The sequence below is a fragment of the Anolis carolinensis genome, chromosome 3 (genome assembly GCF_035594765.1).
Source record: "Anolis carolinensis isolate JA03-04 chromosome 3, rAnoCar3.1.pri, whole genome shotgun sequence".
NCBI lineage: Eukaryota > Metazoa > Chordata > Lepidosauria > Squamata > Dactyloidae > Anolis > Anolis carolinensis.
Genome location: NC_085843.1, coordinates 74,881,095 through 74,901,457, shown reverse-complemented (window position 1 = coordinate 74,901,457; position 20,363 = coordinate 74,881,095). Strand labels below are relative to the sequence as shown.

Sequence of the window (20,363 nt, the reverse complement as noted above, 5' to 3'; positions counted from 1 at the left end):
CTTTCATCCCATCAGTTAATATGCATGTATGGAAAGCAGGCTTAGAATTCACAAAAAGGAGGTGTGAAAATAGAGGAAGGAACATCAAATTCTTAAAATTATGTAAACTTTGAAACTGTTGTGATAGTCGTATGAACTTGTGAAAAAATGATACCTGTAAATATGGTCTACATTTATATATATGGTGTGTACGCATTTTTACTTTCTGTATTGGGGAGCTGAAGCTGGTTGCATTTGAGTTCTCTTTATTTATTTTGATTTTAATTTTTTTTTTTAGCTTTTCTCACTGATGGAGATGAAGCCTCCTATTTCCCGTGCAAAGATGATTCTCATCACTAAAGCTGCCATTAAAGCTATTAAGGTGAGGTGGCAAATCATATTATCCCCTCTGTTGTATTTTTTCTTTAGATAGACCTACCTTTCACATTATTTTGGGATTGTGTAGCATATAATTTTGTGACCGTTTGCAAATTCTGTAGAATTTTATTAATTTTCTTTTTAATGGCTATTTCATGTACATTTTTATCAACATTTATTCATTTCAAGGAAATGTCTTCACTATTCTTTGGCATGAAAGATTTCAAAGAAATTGATTTTCTAATGCTGTTTAATTCTCTTTCAGCTTTATAAGCATGTTGTCCAGATCGTTGAGAAGTTTATAAAAAAAGTAAGTGCAGTTTTATGGGTGAGAGTTATAAACTAAGTCTCAACTGGTTTAATCATATTAACATGCTTTTGGCTGCAACACACGGGTCACGGAACAAATTTATTGTTCCGTAAGTATGAGCTGAACTACTGGCTTTAAAGAGTTTTAAATTAAACACTGGCAAGAACTTCCTGATAGCTGGTTAGAAGGTATGGAGTCTCCTTCATTAAAAGCTTTAAAACAAGAGATTAGATGGGCTGTCAGGCATGCTATAGCATTTTCCCCGTCCCCTGAAAGCTGCTTCAACATTTCATGGCTCTTTGTTAGATAGTTTTTACCACCTAGGATTGAGGAAAAACAAAATTAGATTACTACTTGATCAGATGGGATTATTAGCATATGTGAGTTAATTTGTTGTACAGTCCAGAAATGTGTGAAAAGATTCTGTTTGTAAATATTTTGAATAAGAAATAAGAAAAATCACAGATATAAATCTATAATAATTTTAATCTGTTCAAAGGACTACATCCAAGTTGTATCTTTGCCCCATTTTTCAAGGATGCCTTAAAAAATAGTCAGAGAAACCTGTTCTTTCTCTTTTTGTGTAATGAGGGAAAGGGATCAGAGGCCCTTAATATATATGCCTCTCCCTTTCATGCTTCTCCAGGTTATAGCAAAAGATTAGAGGGTGGCATAAGGTCCCTGGAGACACGTACCCATGTTCCTGTATGTTTTGGGGGATCTTGAACTGTGTAGCCCCAGTAGAAACTTTTATTTAACATGGAGGGAAACTGAAACATGGCCAGAGTGTCGTGAATTTTTTTTAATGGTGGTGAGACACACAAATTAACCTTGGGAGACTGCAGATCTCATTTTCCCCATTCTGGGCTAGAGTTTTGAACATAGAGTTGTGTTTATTTCTAACTTGATTTAGCTAGGTATTGTGTACTAGATTGTTGACTAGATTGGTGACTTACATACATTTGACCAAGTGGTAAACCTTACAGGTGCTCCACACTTTCGCTCAATTGCTGTAAAATGTAACCAAAATATATGAATATCCATATTGTCTTCTATTTAGTGCATGCTTGATTTTGGTGGATATGGGTATGTGTTTTATTACATGTACACATACCCAGTAAAATATGCAACAAACATAGAGTCAAGGTGTACTGTGGCAAGGTCAGTGTATGAATGTGATTGCACATTTATTATGCCCACATGCCTGATGCTTGGATCCTGAGATCTGTGTTTAAAACACAATGGCACTAGTGCTTAGATTCTAAGACAGTGGTTCTCAACTTGAGGTGCCCAGAAATCCCAGCCAGTTTACCAGCTGTTACGATTTCTGAGAGCTGAAGGCCAAAAACATCTGGGGGACCCAGGTTAAGAACCACTGTTCTAAGAAAAGATGCTACAGTATCCTCTGTGTTGCATAGCACACATGACTACATATTCCTTTCTACCTTATCTTGAATATGTAACACATTATTTGGGTTAATATAAATATAACTGTTTTATGACATTAAAGAAGTTTATGTTTGAGTGTTGAATATGGAATGACTAATTGATAACTATGTGTTTTCTTTCTGACTTTTTAAATTTTAGTGTAAACCAGAGTATAAAGTCCCTGGATTATATGTAATTGACTCAATTGTTCGTCAGTCTCGCCATCAGTTTGGAACAGACAAGGATGTTTTTGGGCCAAGATTCTGTAAAAATATAATTGCCACATTCCAGTATTTATATCTTTGTCCATCAGAAGATAAGGTATTAAAAGCTTTTATTACAACATTGTGACTTTTGTATGTTTGCTTATTAGTATTTTGGAGATGGCAGCGCACACATCGAAAAACTTCTGTCTCAGTCTCCTATTTAAACATTGGGATGTGGGATAGCGTTTAATCTAAAAATTGTCTAGACCTCAAGTAAGCTAATGAAGCTTTTAAAAAATCTGCTGACATATTTCTTATTTGAACAGAGTAAGATAGTTCGTGTCCTCAACCTATGGCAGAAAAATGGAGTATTTAAAATAGAAATTATTCAGCCTCTTCTGGACATGGCAGCAGGAGCTAGCAGTACAGCTTCAATGACTGAAGATGCCACTAATAATGAAGGTAGGAGATTTCTGCTGGATTGTGTATCAACCATGAAAGTTGTGTTCTCCAAAATGTTGCAGACAAAATATTCTGCACAGCCACATGTACAGGAAAGACATTTTCTGTGCCAAAAAAAATACTTTTATGTGCAAAATGTGTTTTTTGTCTCAAAAGATTTCTCCACATTGCTTTGTGGCAATCAAATATACGGAGCAGAGATTTTTTTCTCCTATAGAATCATAGAATCAGAATAGTAGAGTTGGAAGAGACCACATGGGCCATCCAGTCCAACCCCCTGCTAAGAAGCAGGAAATCGCATTCAAAGCACCCCCGACAGATGGCCATCCAGCCTCTGCTTAAAAGCCTCCAAAGAAGGAGCCTCCACCACGGCCCCGGGGAGAGAGTTCCACTGTCGAACAGCTCTCACAGTGAGGAAGTTCTTCCTGATGTTCAGGTGGAATCTCCTTTCCTGTAGTTTGAAGCCATTGTTCCGTGTCCTAGTCTGCAGGGAAAAAACTACCATAAGTATTTGTCCTTGCAGTGAGGATTTACATCTCTATATATCTGTTCAGTTTCCATAATTCTTTACAAATGTTACTTCCAAAATGAGTGATCTCTGTGATTGTTAAATGGTGAGCAGGTTTCCTTGAAATTGTATTCAGTTTTGTAGAATCATCTCCAGTGCTTCCTTGTGGAAGTTACCTGTTGAAAGGCTTGATTGCCCTCCCTAATCAATAGGACCCAATATCTTTAAAGTGAACTATTTTCATTGATCTTAAGCTGATGTGGACTGTAGTGCTCTCCATTCAATTCATTGTCTTGGTGCTGGGTCCTTAAAACAGAAAAACATGTTTGTTACAGGCTCTAAAGGTTTACCATCGACTTACCCATTGGTCAATGCTAAATCCACAATTTTAGCCTCAAATCCTGCCCTTAACTTATACATGAGGTTGATGTATACAGGAGTATAGATGGTAGTCTACAACTTATCCATCTTATGTTTTACTTTTAAAAAACGTCAGTAAAGGTTTAAAGCTACACATGGAAAGCAATTTACCATTTTAAGCTGTATTTAATTAAATTACTTTTGTAGGTTCACCACCTCCTACTACAGCAATTCCATCAGAGCTTCCACAGGTTTCTTCTAATTCAGTACCTGCTGTGCCACAATTGCCCAGTTCTGATGCTTTTGCAGCTGTAGCTCAGTTATTTCAAACTACACAAGGACAACAAGTAAGAACAGAGTTTTTATCTCAAAATGAAATAATAAATTTATGGAAATAGAGTGAAATAAATTTTTGTTCAACATCTGGTCTGAAAATAAATCATGTTTGTTTGTTTATTTATTCATATTTCCATCATACCTTCTGTCAAGTGAGAGCTCAAAGTACATTCCTTGCCTCCCTCCCCCCCCTCCCCCCCAACCCATGCTCCCAACAATCGCATGAGTGCTTTAGGCTAAGAGAGAGTAACTAGCTCGAGGTCACTCAGGCCTCTTTCACACAGCTGAATAAAATTCCACATTATCTGCTTTGAACTGAGATATATGGCAGTGTGGACTCAGATATTCCAGTTTAAAGTAGATACTGTGGGTATTTGCCTTGATATTCTGGGTTATATGGTTGTGTGGAACGGGCCTCAGTGAGTGTCATGATTCAGTAAGAACTTCAACCTGGATCTTCCAAATCCTAGTCCACTGCTTTAGCAACTACATCACACTGCTTTAACATATGACTGTTGGGCATGCAATTTGCCTTGACAGCTTATTGACGAAAACACCAGAAGGCCTCAACAGGAATCTGTCTTTTTGATTGGTCCATCAGTTGCCTACCTGGTCATGCCATGTTAGTACTTTTCTGACGAGTTGGTAGACTTTACGCACATAACCATGATGTAGTTATAGTGTTTTATAGTATTTCCGTTCCAACATATTATGCCAGTTGTTTCTGTGCCAAAGCATTCTGGCTTCTTTTTTGTATTCTGTCATTAAGAACCCACAAAAAAGAGGAAAGCAGACACAAGTGTTCCATATATTAACATTTATCATAAGATTACAGATTACTGGAGGGAGGAAAGGTGTGATCCCCACACTTAAAAGTAGCAACAGTTGTACATGTCATTGATTTTTCTTTATGCTATTTCTAAGCTGGTATTGAGAGTGTACTTTTATACTCATAGCTGCAACAGATTCTTCAGACTTTTCAGCAGCCCCCTAAACCTCAGTCTCCAGTGATAGATAATAATGTGATGGCTCAGGTCCACGCTATTACTGCTCAGCTGCAGACAACACAACCGTCAGAACAAAAGCATGATTTCTCAGCCCCAGAACAAAAGACATCCTTTGATAAGGTAATATTTTAAAAGTGTTAAACCAGTGATTTATTTCAAATAGGATGCCATGGATATATTTTTTGAAAGAGCTAGATCCTTTAGTGGCAGTTTGAAATAAAACTGTAGTTTAAATGGAATGTGCAGGCCTTAATTTGTGGCTTTAATGAACTTGCAAACTGTTTGCTTTAAAGGAGTAAATAAATTCTGCTTGTGAGGAGAGAGGGAATGCGTACGTTTAAGGCACATAATGAGTATATAATGCAGACTTGTGGAGTGGCATTGTTGAACCAATGCCAATGAGGAATATTCCTAGGATATTACTTCTTTCAAATGAGATGTTATGATTTCTTTTTAGTTTCTTTTGCATGGTAGGTTGTATAGACCAAGTTTTAGGATTTTTATATTTTATATTTTATCAGCTAACCTATGGGTTTTCTGGCATCAGGGCTATGTGGACTCTGTGCTGAGAACCTGGCAATGTATTCATTTGGTGTGGTGTAAGCATATATTAATTGGCACTAGAACTACAGAGACAAAATTCAGAGGAGCAAATACTGTACTTTGTTGCAAAAGTTCAGTGCCTACTAAAACAAATCTATTGTTTTATAGTTAGGTGTTTGTTTATTATATGTCAGCATGGAATTCAGTCACCATTGCACAGTTCTAGATATGCAGTGTTGGCTACTGACTCTGCAGTGCTTGAGAAACCTGCAATAAAGTTTGGTAAATCTTGGAGACTAAATGCACATTTGAATCCATTAAAAGACTATATATTGCTAGGGGAAGTAGGGGAATGCTGGAACTAGCTTTCTACTTAATGTCTAGATTTAGTAAAGTCACACTGTTACGCATTATTTTAAAAAAACCTCACACCCATTCAACAAATATTTTCAGCTTCACTCTTGTTCTCCATTTTTGTTTTCTAATAAGTGTTTGTAGCAGAGTAGGGTAGCGGATATATACTCATATCCTTAGTCTATACCAAGCCTGCACATCTTGGCCCTATTATACAAAAAAAAAAGTCTGCAGGCTACTCTCCCTCCCTCCCTAAAGGGAAACCTAGTCTCTTCCCCAGCCTCGCGCCGTTCCCATGGAAATGGCGCACGGCTGGAGAAGAACCTGGGCTTCATCCGACTGCTCTCCTCTCACCCGCCCTCTCACCTCCGCAATTTGGAGACTTGCCTTGCTACCTACTGAGAGCTGCAGGGCCTCCCACAGTAGATAGGTAGGCATGAGAAGGGCCGACTGGCAAAGGGGAAGCCTCACCCCTTCCCCAACTTCCCAGGGAAATTGCACGAGGCTGGTGAAAGGCAAAGGAGAAGCCCAGTCCTGCCCATAGACTGTAGGGAGAACCTTGTGGGCCACATCTGGCCCGCAGGCTGTATGTTGTGCAGGCCTGGTCTATACTATGGATTTTACAGGGCAGCTTGGTTCAAAATCAGTGGTGAGAAAATTAAGAGGGAATAGATTTTAACTCATGTCCTTTACCCTTGCACCTCCCCCCCGGAACTGTGCTGGTGCTCTCATGGCGACCAGAAGTGATGTCATACCATTGGTTTTGTTTTTGGTGTATTATCAGATTGTATAGGGTGCATTAGTGGCCATAGGGGCAAAGCCACTATGATTTTGAGCTGTTTTTGGCAGCTTTTGGGCAAAATTGCTTATTCCACTCTCCGCGTTTTGTCACTTAGGGCTACTAAATAGGGTTTCACAGGCATATTTTCTTTAGTCTTATACTAAATAATTGCATGGCATTCTGGGGTTCTGGTGCTCTCCTGCATAGTGGAAGACTTTAGGGGGTTTTATCAATAGTTGCAAATGTACAAAGCCAATTTTTAAATTGTTGGTAAAATCATTTTTTTGTTCTTTTGTTTGCTGTTAATTTCTGAATAAGCTGTTGGATCGATTTGACTATGATGATGAGCCAGAAGCAGTGGAAGACCCAAAGAAAGAAGAATCATTATCTTCTTCAGTATCTCAACCAACCTTGTAAGATTTCTGATACAGACAAGTAGACATTACAAGCTGGTATTGTGGACATTTAAAGTTATATATGTGATTCACTTCACTGTTAAGACTTTATGGTTTTCAACTATTTAATTGTGTGATATCTTGATTTTATCAATTTAATATAATAATATATTTTAAAGTTAATTTGATATTTATAGCCTCCATGTAGAAAATAAATAAAATTATTTTTACTTTAGTAGACAGTTATTCTCTAGTATAATATCAAGAGACAGGCCCCTGTTTTGATGAGTTTATTGTGTAAAATTTGACAAATGGTAGCGACAGAAGGAGGGGAGTTAAATAGATGTTAGAATAAACAAGTGAATAATATATATTCAGTTTATATTCTTTTTATGGGAAGGGAGCTCTGGTTGCAGTCTGCATTTTTAACTATACTAAATTTACAAAGTATTCTAAATGTATTTCTTTTGCACAGTGGATTTCCAAGTGAAGGCATACAACAACCAATTTATCCTCAGATCCCAAATATCGATCAGTTCCAGCAGCGAATGTTGGGAATACAGCAGGATGCAATGCTCCACCAGGTACTGGGCACATTTTAAATAAATTTCCTTTGTTACATGCTTAATATTTAATATTTAGATTGAGAGTTTGTTCTCGCTTTGAGATGAATGGATAATCTCTTGTTTGTTTCAAGGCCCCACTTCCTCCAAATGGACAAATACCAACCTATGGACTTCTGCCTGCACCACAATTTCCACCCATGGCTCAGACTGTTATACCACCTTCGTCGCAGGTGCAGCAATCTTTCCAGCCGCCTTTTCCAGTGCAAAGTGAGTCCCACATGCAGAAAACACACCAACAGGTAAGCAGCTCTTTATAGCCAGTATTGTGAACCTAGTACTTTATATTGCTTCTAGAGAGACACTGTCCCTTTCACATTTTCATGAAATTCATGGTTTTATGTACATTAAATTTTGACAGTCAAAAGTCATAGTAGAACTATATGTTGTTTGATGTAGTATAGTGATTTTGTGCATTCTCAAATTGTTTTCATGTTGTGCGTTTTAACTTGGTTTTTTTTTTTAAGAGTATGCTGTTATGCTATTCATCAACCTATTACCATCTAGGTTTTTTTTTACCTGCAGCTACTATCTTCCTCACCAGTGACTGTAGCATATTGTCCTTGACTAAAATGGCATTTTATCTTGTTTTAATAAGCTAAGATAGGACTGGGCGTTATGGTATTGGTCTTTTTTTGGTGTGAGTAAATGAAAAAAACAAAAACAAAACAGAAAGTCAATATTCTTATTGCAGCTTATTAAACTAAGGTGTAATTGTCTGATTATAGTCATAATGTCATCAAGAATGAACTGTGCTGTTTTTTAAATATAGTTTAGAACTGACTGGGTTTCATTTTGGCACCAAAGTTTTTAAATTTCTTACTCGCTTTTCTTTTGTATTAGAGAATTTGGAGTAGCTTTCAGGTTAGAGTTATCAAAACAAAAATGGCCTCTGAGATGAAGTGCTGCTCTCTAGTTTTCGTGGGTAGCCCCATTTGTATCATCCTACTTTCATACTGTGTACTCATTAATCATTCCCAAACCAACATTTTGTTGCAGTACATAGCCTGGCTATATTACTGTTACACAATGACATAAATTTAGGAGAATCTTCCTACTCATTATTTATTCCTCTGTGTCCACTACAGCTGAAGTAGACTGAAATAGTTCTACAGAAATAGTAGTGACAGTAGGGATTAGCATTGTATTGGTGGGCATATAATATTATATTACTTCCCTTGTTTCTGTTTTGCTGCCAACATAAAGCTGACTGGTGTCATGGTGGCATGAAAGTTAAGTTGAAGAAACCTCTTGCTTGAACATGGACAACCTTTCTGGGTAGGCTTTTATCTTCCCCTAGTTTGTTATATGATACATAAAGCAGAATTAGACTCAGAGGAAAAAGGCATGAAAACTGGTGGCAGGAGATATGAAAATTGGAGAAACATCAACAATTGAAAATATGCAGAGACCACACTACTAGGAGAGAATACAGAAGACTTGGGACTCATCTATGCTGCCATTTAATGCAGTTGAACTAGATTGAACCGCATTATATGGGTTTTCATTAACCATGTAAAGCAGTTTCAAACTGTATTATATGGCAGTTTAGATAAAGCCTTGGAATGAAATCAAGAAAGAGAGTGTAAAGGCAAGTTTACGGTTAAACATTTAAGAGGACAAAACTAATGACCACAGATAATTTACATGACTTTAAAGTAGATTATGAAGATGGCTTTTCCATCCATTAGCTTATTCATTAACCAGAATGGAGGCTGCTGTCAAGAAATCAGAAGACTGGGACTTGGAAGGGCAACTATGAAGGAATCAGATCTTGTCTCGAAATATGAAGATCTGTAAATGAATACTAAAGTGAGAATTGTCCACTCCATGATATTTTCAATTTCTGTATGTGATCGTGAAAACTGGAAAATGAAGAAAACTGATAGAAAAAAATCACTAATTTGAAATGTGGTGCCTGAGAAGGTTTTATAGATACCTTGGATTGGTAAAAAACCAAATAAATGGGTTTTTAGTGTGTCCTAGAGCAAATTAAGCTGAACTCTTCTTGGAAGCCACGATGATTTAACTGAGACTATCATATTTTGGATCTATCACAAGTAGACATGGCTCACTAGAAAAGACAACAAAGCTTGGTAAAGTTAGTAGGAAAAGAGGAAGACCTCATTATAGATGGATAGGGAGCTGGGGTTCTGGGTCTGCAATACTCAAACAGCTGTAGATTAAAGGAGTGGCTTGAAGGTTTCTCATTCATAAGATTGTCACAAGTTCAAGTTGACTTGACAGCAGTTAACAGAAACAGCAAAGCCCTTTTGCAATTATTCCTTCAGAAGTATGACAGATATGAGGATACTGTTTCTGATGTTCTATTCATAATACATGATAGGGTACTTCTGAAGGAAGTATTTCTTGATACCTTTTCTTATATAACTGGGTACTCTCTATTTCATTCGCTTTTAATATTGTTTTCTTTTTTACAGTTTCTTAAAGTTTTTGTTAATTAGATATTTATATAGATAAGGATATAAATTATATGACAAATATAAATAAATATATCTCTGTACTGTGTCATCTTCATCACTATTGTTTCTTGTAATTAGATTTCATTGAGTGTGGATGTTTTCAGTTTGCAAAATTCCATATTAGGCAGATAGGCAAATAAAGATTCTCAGTTATAGAGCAAGTCTGGTTACAAATATATGATGATTTAGTCACTTAGGTGTGCTCAGTTTCAGTTACATGGCTAAGAAATTACCATTTCTTAGGACTAACATTTACTTTTAACAATTTAATTAAATTGTCTTTCTCTGAAAATATTTTAATAATCTGAAACAATGGACACGTATGAATGAGCATTGATTTTTAACTGTCATTTCAAACTCTTTAGCTATTCAATTAATAATTTTATGATTGTTAAAGTTGTAACTGACAGAGGAAGTGAAACAATAGCAATTATAATAAATTCTTGGTAAATGTTTTAGGAAATGGAAATGGATCATCCTCCTGTTCAAGAGGTAAAGAGACATGACCACAGAAAGTCAAGATCTAGATCTGCATCTAGGTAAGAAGTACAAATTATATCTATATATATAAAAGGATAAAAAAATTTCAGCCTAGGACAAAACAACAAAACTACACATCCCAGAAACACTAAACTTGGCAGCACAACCCCTCATCCATGCCTCTATGTTCATACAACAAAAAGAAAAGAAAAATAAAGTCCTAATTAGAGGGAGATGAATTATTGTTTTTATCCAATTGCTGCCAGTTAGAGGGCTAATCTCTGCCCACTTGGTCTCCTAGCAACCTACTCAGCCCAGGGGACAGGCACAGTTAGGTCTCAGGCCTAAGATACAGATTATCTGATTTGAACTGGATTATATGGCAGTGCAGACTCAAGGCCCTTCCACACAGCTATGTTACCCATTTATTATCTTATATTATCTGCTTTGAACTGAATTATCCACACTGCCAGATAATTCACTTCAGTGTGCATTTTATACAGTTGTGTAGAAGGGGCCTCATATAATCCAGTTCTAAGCAGATAATATAAGATTATAAATATACAGTAGAGTCTCACTTATCCAACATAAACAGGCCGGCAGAACGTTGCCTAAGTGAATATGTTGGATAATAAGAAGGGATTCAGAAAAAGCCTATTAAACATCAAATTAGGTAATGATTATACAAATTAAGCACCAAACATCATGTTATACAACAAATTTGACAGAAAAAGTAGTTCAATGCTCAGTAATGCTATGTTGTAATTAGCATATTTATAAATTTAGCACCAAAATATCCTAATGAATTTAAAACATTGACTACAAAAACATTGACTACTAAAAGGCAGACTGTGTTGGATAATCCAGAACACTGGATAAGTGAGATTCTACTGTAATATGAAATAATTACTGTGGTAATCCAGTCCAACCCAATTCTGCCATGGAGGACACAATCCAAGCACGCCCAACAGATGGCCAGCCAGCCTCTCAATAATAATAATAATTATAAGAAGAAGAAGAAGAATATGATACAATCATAAGGTTAGGAGATACCCCTAAGGATCATCCAGTTCAACTTCTTTCTACCATTCAGGACGACACAAACCAAGCACTCCTGACAAAGGGCCATCCAAGATCTGCACAGTAATAATACAAATCGAATCATAGAATCAGACAGTTAGGAGAGACCCCTAAAGGCCATCCAGTCCAATCCAACTCTGCCATTGGACGATACAATCCAAGCACTCCCAACAGATGGCCAGCCAGCCTCTCAATAATAATAAGAAGAAGAAGATGAAGAAGAATATCATACAATCCTAAGGTTAGCAGATACCCCTAAGGATCATCCAGTTCAACTTCCTTATATCATGCAGGAGGACACAATCCAACCACTCCTGACAGATGGCCATCCAATATCTGCACAATAATAATACACATCAAATCATAGCATCAGACAGTTAAGAGACACCCCTAAAGGCCATCCAGTCCAACCCAAATCTGCCATGCAGGACACAATCCAAGCACTCCCAACAGGTGGCCACCCAGCCTCTCAATACTAATACTAATAATAACAACATCATACAATCCTAAGGTTTGGAGTGACCCCTAAGGATCATCCAGATCAACTTCCTTCTACCATGCAGGAGGACACAATCCAAGCACTCCTGACAGATGGCCATCCAGCCTCTACATAATCATGATGATGATGATGATAATAACACAAAAATAGAAGCATAGAATCTAAGAGTTTGGAGAGACCCCTATGGGCCACCTATCCCAACCCTTTCTACTATGCAGCAGGACACAATCCAAGCATTCACAACACATGGACAACGTATAAATACTATACAATACTACACAGGGACATAGACCCCCTCTACCCTTACCGCTTTCACAGTACACAAACAACCAAATGCATACTAAACATAAAGACAACCATACAACAGACATTCAATACCACCACTACCTCAACAATTTCTCACCAACACCACCAGACAACACCACAGCAATGCGTGGCCGGGCACAGCTAGTATGTTTATATTGATATTTTATTTATCATTTATAACCAGAAACTTCCAGAGTAGTTTAGTAATAGTTAATTGGGCATTTCCTGCACACAGGCATTTGGGGAAAAATTGAGGAGAGTGAATGGGGAAAATGTAGGTTCAGCAGCAGCTGTGGTGTAATGCCATCATGGGGCTGTGCCTGGCGGCTCCTCTTATTATTCTACAGCTAGAAAAGTAGCAGGTGAAAGGAAGACGGTGGGTCTCTTAGCAGCGGGTGGGCCCAGGTGTGAGAGATGGTTTCTCTTGTTTTAGATAAAACAGTAAAATGAAAATGCATTTATGTTGAATGGTTAACTTGAGACATCCTGTGATATGAAACCTTCCTACCTTTTGGGTTTGAAGAGTATTCAAGAAAAAGTCGTATACATCCTAGGAACTTAAAATTGTAAAAGCTTCAATATATTATAATATTTGTTTCATTATAACACAAATCTTTCTACAAAGTAGTTTAAGTTGATTACTAGTCAAATTTGAAGAAAGATGGATTTTACTCAAATGTTTTCTCAAAATGAAGGGGCATCAAATGTTTTATCTCAGTCCCAACACAGAAAGAATAGAAGGCTCATGGTTACTTTTAAAAGCTGCACTGGGCTTGTCAGGATTTCTTACATCCTTAGCCACGACTGAGAGATTTCTTTCTTCATATAATAATTGCAGGTTTGGATATGGAAATGGCAGTCAGGGAGGTATTTTACTGACTTACTATGCTTGCTTGTATTTCAATATTTTTGATTAAACATAAGGTCACCCAAAAGGAGAAGGTCACGTTCTAGTTCTCGAAATCGACGATCGCGCCATCGTCGCTCTCGTTCTCGCTCTCGGGATAGGCGTCGCCATTCTCCTAGGACACGGTCCCAGGAAAGGCGGGAGAGGGAGAGGGAGAGAGAGAGGAGAGGGAAAGGTCTTCCCCCAATTAAGCCAGAAACCGTTAGTGGTGAGTATTATTTTTGTCTCTCTTAGTAAGAATCGGTAATATTAACGTTTGTTTCCATTCTTGATTGTCGCCTTTTCTTTACAATGAGGATCTGATAACATAAGATAAGATATACACTTGGAAACACTAGGTGAATTTAAGTTGAGCAGCTATTAATACAGAAGGATTAAACCAGCTTTATACTTATGCTCCTAAATTATACTGCAGATTTGATCTTGCGCCTGGTATTTATTCATCAGAGGGGGTTTCCTATTTGAGTAAAAAAAGGGGCTAAAGAGAACAAATAGTTGCTTACCTGTAACTGTGGTTCTCTGAGTGGTCACCTGTGAAATCCGCACATGTGGTAATTAGTTGCACGTGTGCAGCCATATCGGAACCTTAAACAGCTGATTCAAATGAGTAGGGCTATGGATCCTCCCCAGAGGGTATATATATGGCTTGCACGGCCATAGTCTTAGTTCCTCCGCTGTGTAACGGCAGAGTCCCCAGGCATGACAAACAGCAGGGAGGAAGGGCGGAGATGTGCGTATTTCACAGATGACCACTCAGAGAACCACAGTTACAGATAAGCAACTATTTGTTCTCTCATGTGGTCTCTGTGAAACCGCACATGTGGTAGATTAACAAGCTACTCACCGAGGCAGGTGGGTGTCATGCCACCGCTGAAACAAGGACTGCCCGTCCAAAGGCTGCATGGTGTTTGGAGAGAATGTCCAATTTGTAGTGCTTGACAAAGGTAAGCGGTGTGGCCCATATCGCCGCCTTGCATATGTCCTCCAAAGGAAAATCATGGTTAAATGCCACTGTAGTTGCCACTACTCTTGTAGAGTGGCCTTTAATATGCATAGGGGAATCCTTGCCAGCCATCTGGTAGGCTAGATGGATGGTGGCGATGACCCATCGTGAGAGTCGCTGTGGAGATACTGGAGAGTCTCTAGTGTCCGAGCCGTATTTGAGAAACAATTTGGGTGAAGAACAGAAAGGTTTGGTTCTGTTCAAGTAAAAAGAGAGTGCCCTCTGGACGTCGAGGAGATGGAGGGAATGTTCAAGTGGCGTGGTTGGTTTCTGAAAAAATGCTGGTAAAGTAATATCTTGTGAAACATGAAAAAGGGATGCCCGTTTAGGGAGGAAGGATATATCTAGTCTCATTACTACCTTGTCCGGATGAAACCAGATGTAGGGTTCGTCCGAACGAAGGACGCAGAGTTCACTGGCCCTGTGACCTGATGTGACAGCTATGAGAAAAACAGTCTTCCATGTCAAGTAAGAGAGGTCTACTGTTGCCATAGGCTCAAAAGGTGGCTTTTTGAGTGCTGAGAGTACAAGGTCAAGATGCCATGCTGGAGGTGGAGGGGCATGGGGAGGGTTGATGTTTTTGAAGCCCTGCAGAAAAAGCTGTATCATGGGGTCTTGGAAGCAAGGATAGCCATATCGTTGTCGGTAGGCAGTGATTGCGGCCAGGTAGCATCGAATGGATGAGAGCGAGAGGCCGGCAGCTACGAGAGAGGCGAGGAATTCCAAGAGGACCGAGGTAGGTGCCAATAATGGGTCTGCTCCCTGGAGGCGAGCAAAGGTAGAGAACTTTAGCCATTTAGAATAATAGGAAAGTCGTGTAGACGGCCTATGGGCTGCTTATGTGATTGTTTTAGTCAATTGTTATGTTTTATTTTTGTTTCTAATTCTTATAGCGTTTTATAGTGTTTTCAGTGTTTTATTGTACAATGTTTTATGCTGATTTTATATTGGAAACCGCCCTGAGTCCCTTTCGGGAGAGAGGGCGGTATACAAATAAACTTTTACTTACTTACTTACTTACTTGTATAATGTCTATTACTGCTTGTGAGAGAGGTTTGTGTGAATTCTCCAAGCCGTGAGGTGGAGACGCTCTATGTGGCGGAGATGGCCCTGGTGGGCTGTGAGGAAGTCTGGGCAGCGTGGAAGAGTGACATACTGGCCCATTGCCATCATTGATAGAAGCGTGAACCAAGGTTGGCAGGGCTACCATGGTGCGAGTAGAATGAGTTGGCCCCATCGTTATACACCTTGGCAATGACTACGGTGAGAAGTGGTATTGGGGGAAAGATGTAAAGGGAAAGGGCCGTTCCAATTGAAGAGGAAGGTGTCCCCTAAGCAGTTACCCGAGTTGGTGTTGAGTGCTGTTGCAAAAAGGTCGATTTGAGGTTGACCCCATTTTTTGAAGATTTGTAGAGTTTGGTAGGATGGAGAGACCACTCGTGAGTAGCTAACGTGGCCCTGCTCAGGTGGTTGGCCAGGATGTTCTGCTGGCCTGGCAGGTGTATGGCTATGAGTGAGATGTTGTGGGTGATGCACCAGTCCCAAATTGTGAGTGTGATCGTTAGGAGGGTCTTGGATTGGGTACCGCCTTGTTTGTTGATGTACCACATCACCGTTGTGTTGTTGGTGCATACTTGAACTGTGGTATTGGTTAGGAGGTCTTGAAAAGGGCCAAGAGCTCTAGGACATTGATATGGTGTTTTGCTTCTGTGAAGGTCCAATGGCCGTGGACCGCTAGGTTGCCTGAGAACGTTCCCCAGCCAGTGAGGGAAGCATCTGTTGTAATGGTGGTGGATGGTCCTCTTGGGCGGAATGGAATTCCGGCACAAAGGTTCTCGCGGCACGTCCATCATTGGAGGGACTGGCGGATGTGAATTGGAATGGAGAGTCTGGTGCGTGGAGAGCCCTTGATGGGATTGAATACCTTGATGAACCAAGCCTGAAGCGGTCGCATTCGCAGGCGGGCATACGGTGTGACCGCTGTCGTATAGGCCATTTGGCCTAGGATGGTTTGTATGTTAGCTGTTGAGTAAGGACGTTGAAGGATGTGGAGAAGCCAAGAACAGAGAGCACAGAAACGGTCTTCTGGCAGTTGTGCGGTACAAGTGGTGGAGTCTGGTAGTGTGCTGATGAACCAGAGCTGTTGGATTGGCTGGAGGTTGGACTTCTTGATGTTGACTATGAGTCCTAGGTTCTTAAGAAGGGAGAAGGTAATGTCAATATTGTGAAGAAGGGATTGTCGTGATTTCCCAATTAAAAGCCAGTTATCGAGATAGGGGTATAATGTGATTCCTTGCAGGCGGAGCTGGGCTACTACCACCGCCATGCATTTGGTAAAGACACGTGGTGCCGTAGAAATACCAAAAGGCAGCACGCGAAAACAAAAAGCTTGGTCTCCGACCATGAGAGCAAGGTATCTATGGTGTTCAGGAGCTATAGCCACAAGGAAATAAACATACCTGAGGTCCAGGGTAGCAAACCAGGCCCCTTCCGGTAGCAGGGGTAAAATTGTGGTTGTTGTCACCATCCGAAATTTCCGAGAACAGGTATAAAAATTAAGGGGTCTTAAATCAAGAACTGGGCATTGGCCTCCATCCTTCTTTGGGACCAAGAAATAAGGTGGGGAAATGAAACTGGAAAGAAAGAAGGGTGTAAAGGGATGGTTGCCCCTTTTTCAAGCAGGTTAGCAATCTCCTGGGATAGCACAGGGGATGGGGTTGTGGCTCTTATATAGCCCGTTTTTGGCTGTGTGAGAAATTCAGTAACATAACCATGTGTAACTACGTTAAGCACCCACTTATCTGTGGTAATATGGTGCCATTGGTGAGCAAAAAGTGCCAACCATGAACCAAAGTAAACTGGGGTTTGGTGTTCGGTGTGAGGTGTATTGTGAGAGCTGTTGGGAGAAACAGCGGTAATTGTGGGTGTGTCCCATCACCATGGTGAGAGAAAGAGGGTTTGGAACTGTGGGGGGGGGGTGTTAAAAACGACCCTTTAACCTAGGTTGGTACTGTCCCAGTCCCTGTTGGCGAGAGCAGGCAGATGGAGGCTGCCTCAAAGGGGGTGGTTGGGATGGTTGCGGTAGCTATCTTATTTGAACCATATGGTCTGCTCTGGTAGGAGGAGTACGGTGTCCACCTGGTTCTGGGAGGATAGTTACCATGAGCGGTAAAGCCATAGGTATGGGTTGTCTTTTTCATCTCACGCGTGCTCTTTAGTTGTCCGTCTGTGTCTGGATGAAATAGGGCATCATCATGGACTGGTAAACTCTCTGCGGTATCTCTGCCCTCCTCAGAGTATGGAGGCTCAGAGCCATGCGTGTCTTCTGGTTATTGTCGCTGTCGCTAACATGTGACCTGCAGCATCCGGTGTATGTTTCACCATCTCCTTTTGAGATCCAGCAAGGGCAATGGCTTCGTGTTGGCATGCTGTGACAAAGGAGCAATGTTGTTGAGGTAGCATGTCGAGGTATGGACTGACTTTTTTCCATAGGTAATCCTGATATGAGGCCATATAGGCCTCATAATGAGCAAGTCTAGTGACAAATCCAGCGGCGAAGTGGGCTTTTTTGCCTAATCCCTCCAGCTTCCTTCCTTCCTTGTCAGCTGGAACGGGGCATGACATGGAGGAGCATCTGCCCTTAGTGACCTTTATTGCCAAGGAGTTGGGCTTACGTGGTCTTGTTGCCCATGGGGCGGAGGTAAGGTCAACTCTATAAAGGCTGTCATGTCTTCTTGATATCAGTGGAACTGCAAAGGGAGGGGTATCTGGAGTCCTAGCCAGTTGTAAGAGATATGGTAAAGCAGGAAGTACCATAGTCGGGGTTGGATTTTGTTGTTGCTCTGAAGGAAATAACGGATCCTCTATAGGCTTTTGAGGAATGGGTATTGGTAGATTCAGGGCCCGTGAAAGCCGTGTCATAAGAGCAGAGAAGGTCAATATTTCCTCAGGTGGAAGTGGGTCTACTGGTGTTGGACCCACTTGTTTGTCCTGAGACATGTAAGAATCTGAGGCAGAGGAAGAAAGGTATTGTGCTGCCTCCTCCTGGACATATGAAGGTTGTGCTGGAGGTTGAGGGTCTTGTGATGAAAGCAAGGGTGGTTGGGTGTGGTTAAAGGCTGTAACTGGGCCAAAGAAATACTCTCTGCCCCCAGGAGACCTGTGGATGAGGTCTTCATTCAGTGCGGTTTGTGTGGGTGGTTCACTCCATGTACGATGGCGAGGTGGAGACTGGAAGAGCTCATGAGAGGAAGAGGCAGGCCTCGGGGAAAGCAGGCATTGGGCGGGGGTGATGCTCTCTGGAGACGGGACCGTGGGAAGGGAGTGAGTGGTATGACCTTCCAGCCCGTGCTGAGTTGTGAGCGGCATCAGTCCCATGAGCTCGGGGCCGCACGTCCACCCTCGTTGGGGTGGAGAGGGCTCGCTTAGAAAATGGGGCAGGGGGATTGGCTGACTCCAACGAGAGCAGGGCCATTTCTTCTCCCTGAGACGGCGTTGCCTGCGGAGGCTGGGGTTGCCCCGCCTCCTGGCCAGCAAGGTGTCTTGGTTTGGACGGAGTTGAGGAAAGTGCCGCCCTTGGAGTGGTAAAGGACGGCTTAGATAGAGCCGGGTCAGAGGAGGCGCTTCTTCTCCTTCTCTCCCCCAGCATGTTCTCGGGCAGAGGAAGAGGAGCGGCAGTGTTTGGCTGCCGACAAGGGAGTTGGGGGAAGAGAAGGAGGTGGAAGGCAAAGAGAGCACCCTGGCGTGGATGGCGCCGAAGGGATTTTGTGAGCAGCTGAGGAGGGAGAAGTGCGTGCTTGTATAGGAGCGCTTTCAGTCTAGTCTTCCTATTTCTCCGTGCCTGTGGTGTAAACGCCCGGCAGGGGGAGCATGAAGCCATGGAGTGAGCCCTAAACAAAGGAGGCATTTGTCGTGCCTGTCACTGTCTGGGAGTTTTCCTCCAAACAACAGGCATTTTTTGAAAACTGGAGTCGCCATAGTCTTCAGAAGAAGAAAAGGTAAGTGAGGAAAAATGGAAAAAGGAGCAGTGAGGTGAAGGAGGTTCCTAGGATGCTGCTTATACGGCGCGGGAAAAGAACTAAGGCTATGGCCGCGCAAGCCATATATATACCCTCTGGGGAGGAGGGGAGGGGCCATAGTCCTACTCATTTGAATCAGCTGTTTAAGGTTCTGCTATAGCTGCACACCTACAACTAATTACCTCATGTGCGGTTTCACAGAGACCACGTGAGATCACTTTATTTCTTCCACCACCTCTGTATGGTATATGGACAAAATGAGACCTTTTCACTGCAGCCATCAAGAAAACTGATCAAACCGTTGAAAGAAGATAAATTGAGCTGTCCTCCACTCCCATTCCTGTGAGAACTCTTGGCTACATTGTCAGCTAGATGAGTTACTAAATGTCAGGTTTGAATTAAGTATCAAGATATACCTTCTGTTTGCTCAGAATACTCTGTCATGTCTAATGCACATGAAATATATTGCCTGCAAGTTGCAGTCATCTGGCAACTCAAATCAATAGCTAACAACTATCATTTGGTTTGATTTATAAGAATAGGTAAAGTACATACATGCTTAAATTCTCTATCAAGAATTAATGCTTCCTTAACAGATAGGTAGTTTAAATGAAATAGTGGTAAAACCTTGCTTTCTAAAGACAGTGACACCTGAAGAGTGGTTTTAACACTGAAATAGGTTTAAAGTTTGTATTTTTCCTCTTAGTTTGCAGTACAACACTGTGGTTAGGTCAGTTGGACAAACGAGCCACACAGCAGGATGTCGGAGGCCTTCTTGAAGAGTTTGGTCCAATTGAATCTATAAATGTAAGTATGAAACAGAAAAACAGAATAATAACCAATAAAATGTCACATTTTAGTTGAAGTACTTTTCAATGTCCATGTAGAGCTGTTTGCAACATAAAATCATGAGAGTT

The 20,363-nt window shown here is 40.8% G+C and overlaps 1 protein-coding gene across 2 annotated transcripts in view; it reads left to right on the top strand.

The window, feature by feature from the left end:
* Nucleotides 1-20,363, top strand: part of scaf4 (SR-related CTD associated factor 4) — a 69,493-nt gene that overhangs the window by 19,839 nt on the left and 29,291 nt on the right. Inside the window, exons 2-13 of one of the 2 annotated variants that reach the window (XM_008107608.3) lie at nt 278-361; nt 623-667; nt 2,255-2,416; nt 2,628-2,763; nt 3,839-3,978; nt 4,924-5,094; nt 6,971-7,065; nt 7,523-7,631; nt 7,745-7,912; nt 10,613-10,692; nt 13,443-13,633; nt 20,153-20,253. In XM_008107608.3, coding sequence (XP_008105815.2) covers nt 278-361; nt 623-667; nt 2,255-2,416; nt 2,628-2,763; nt 3,839-3,978; nt 4,924-5,094; nt 6,971-7,065; nt 7,523-7,631; nt 7,745-7,912; nt 10,613-10,692; nt 13,443-13,633; nt 20,153-20,253 — 1,482 coding nt within the window. The remainder of the gene's footprint in view (nt 1-277; nt 362-622; nt 668-2,254; nt 2,417-2,627; nt 2,764-3,838; nt 3,979-4,923; nt 5,095-6,970; nt 7,066-7,522; nt 7,632-7,744; nt 7,913-10,612; nt 10,693-13,442; nt 13,634-20,152; nt 20,254-20,363) is intronic. The other variant, XM_008107609.3, reaches the window with a different exon arrangement.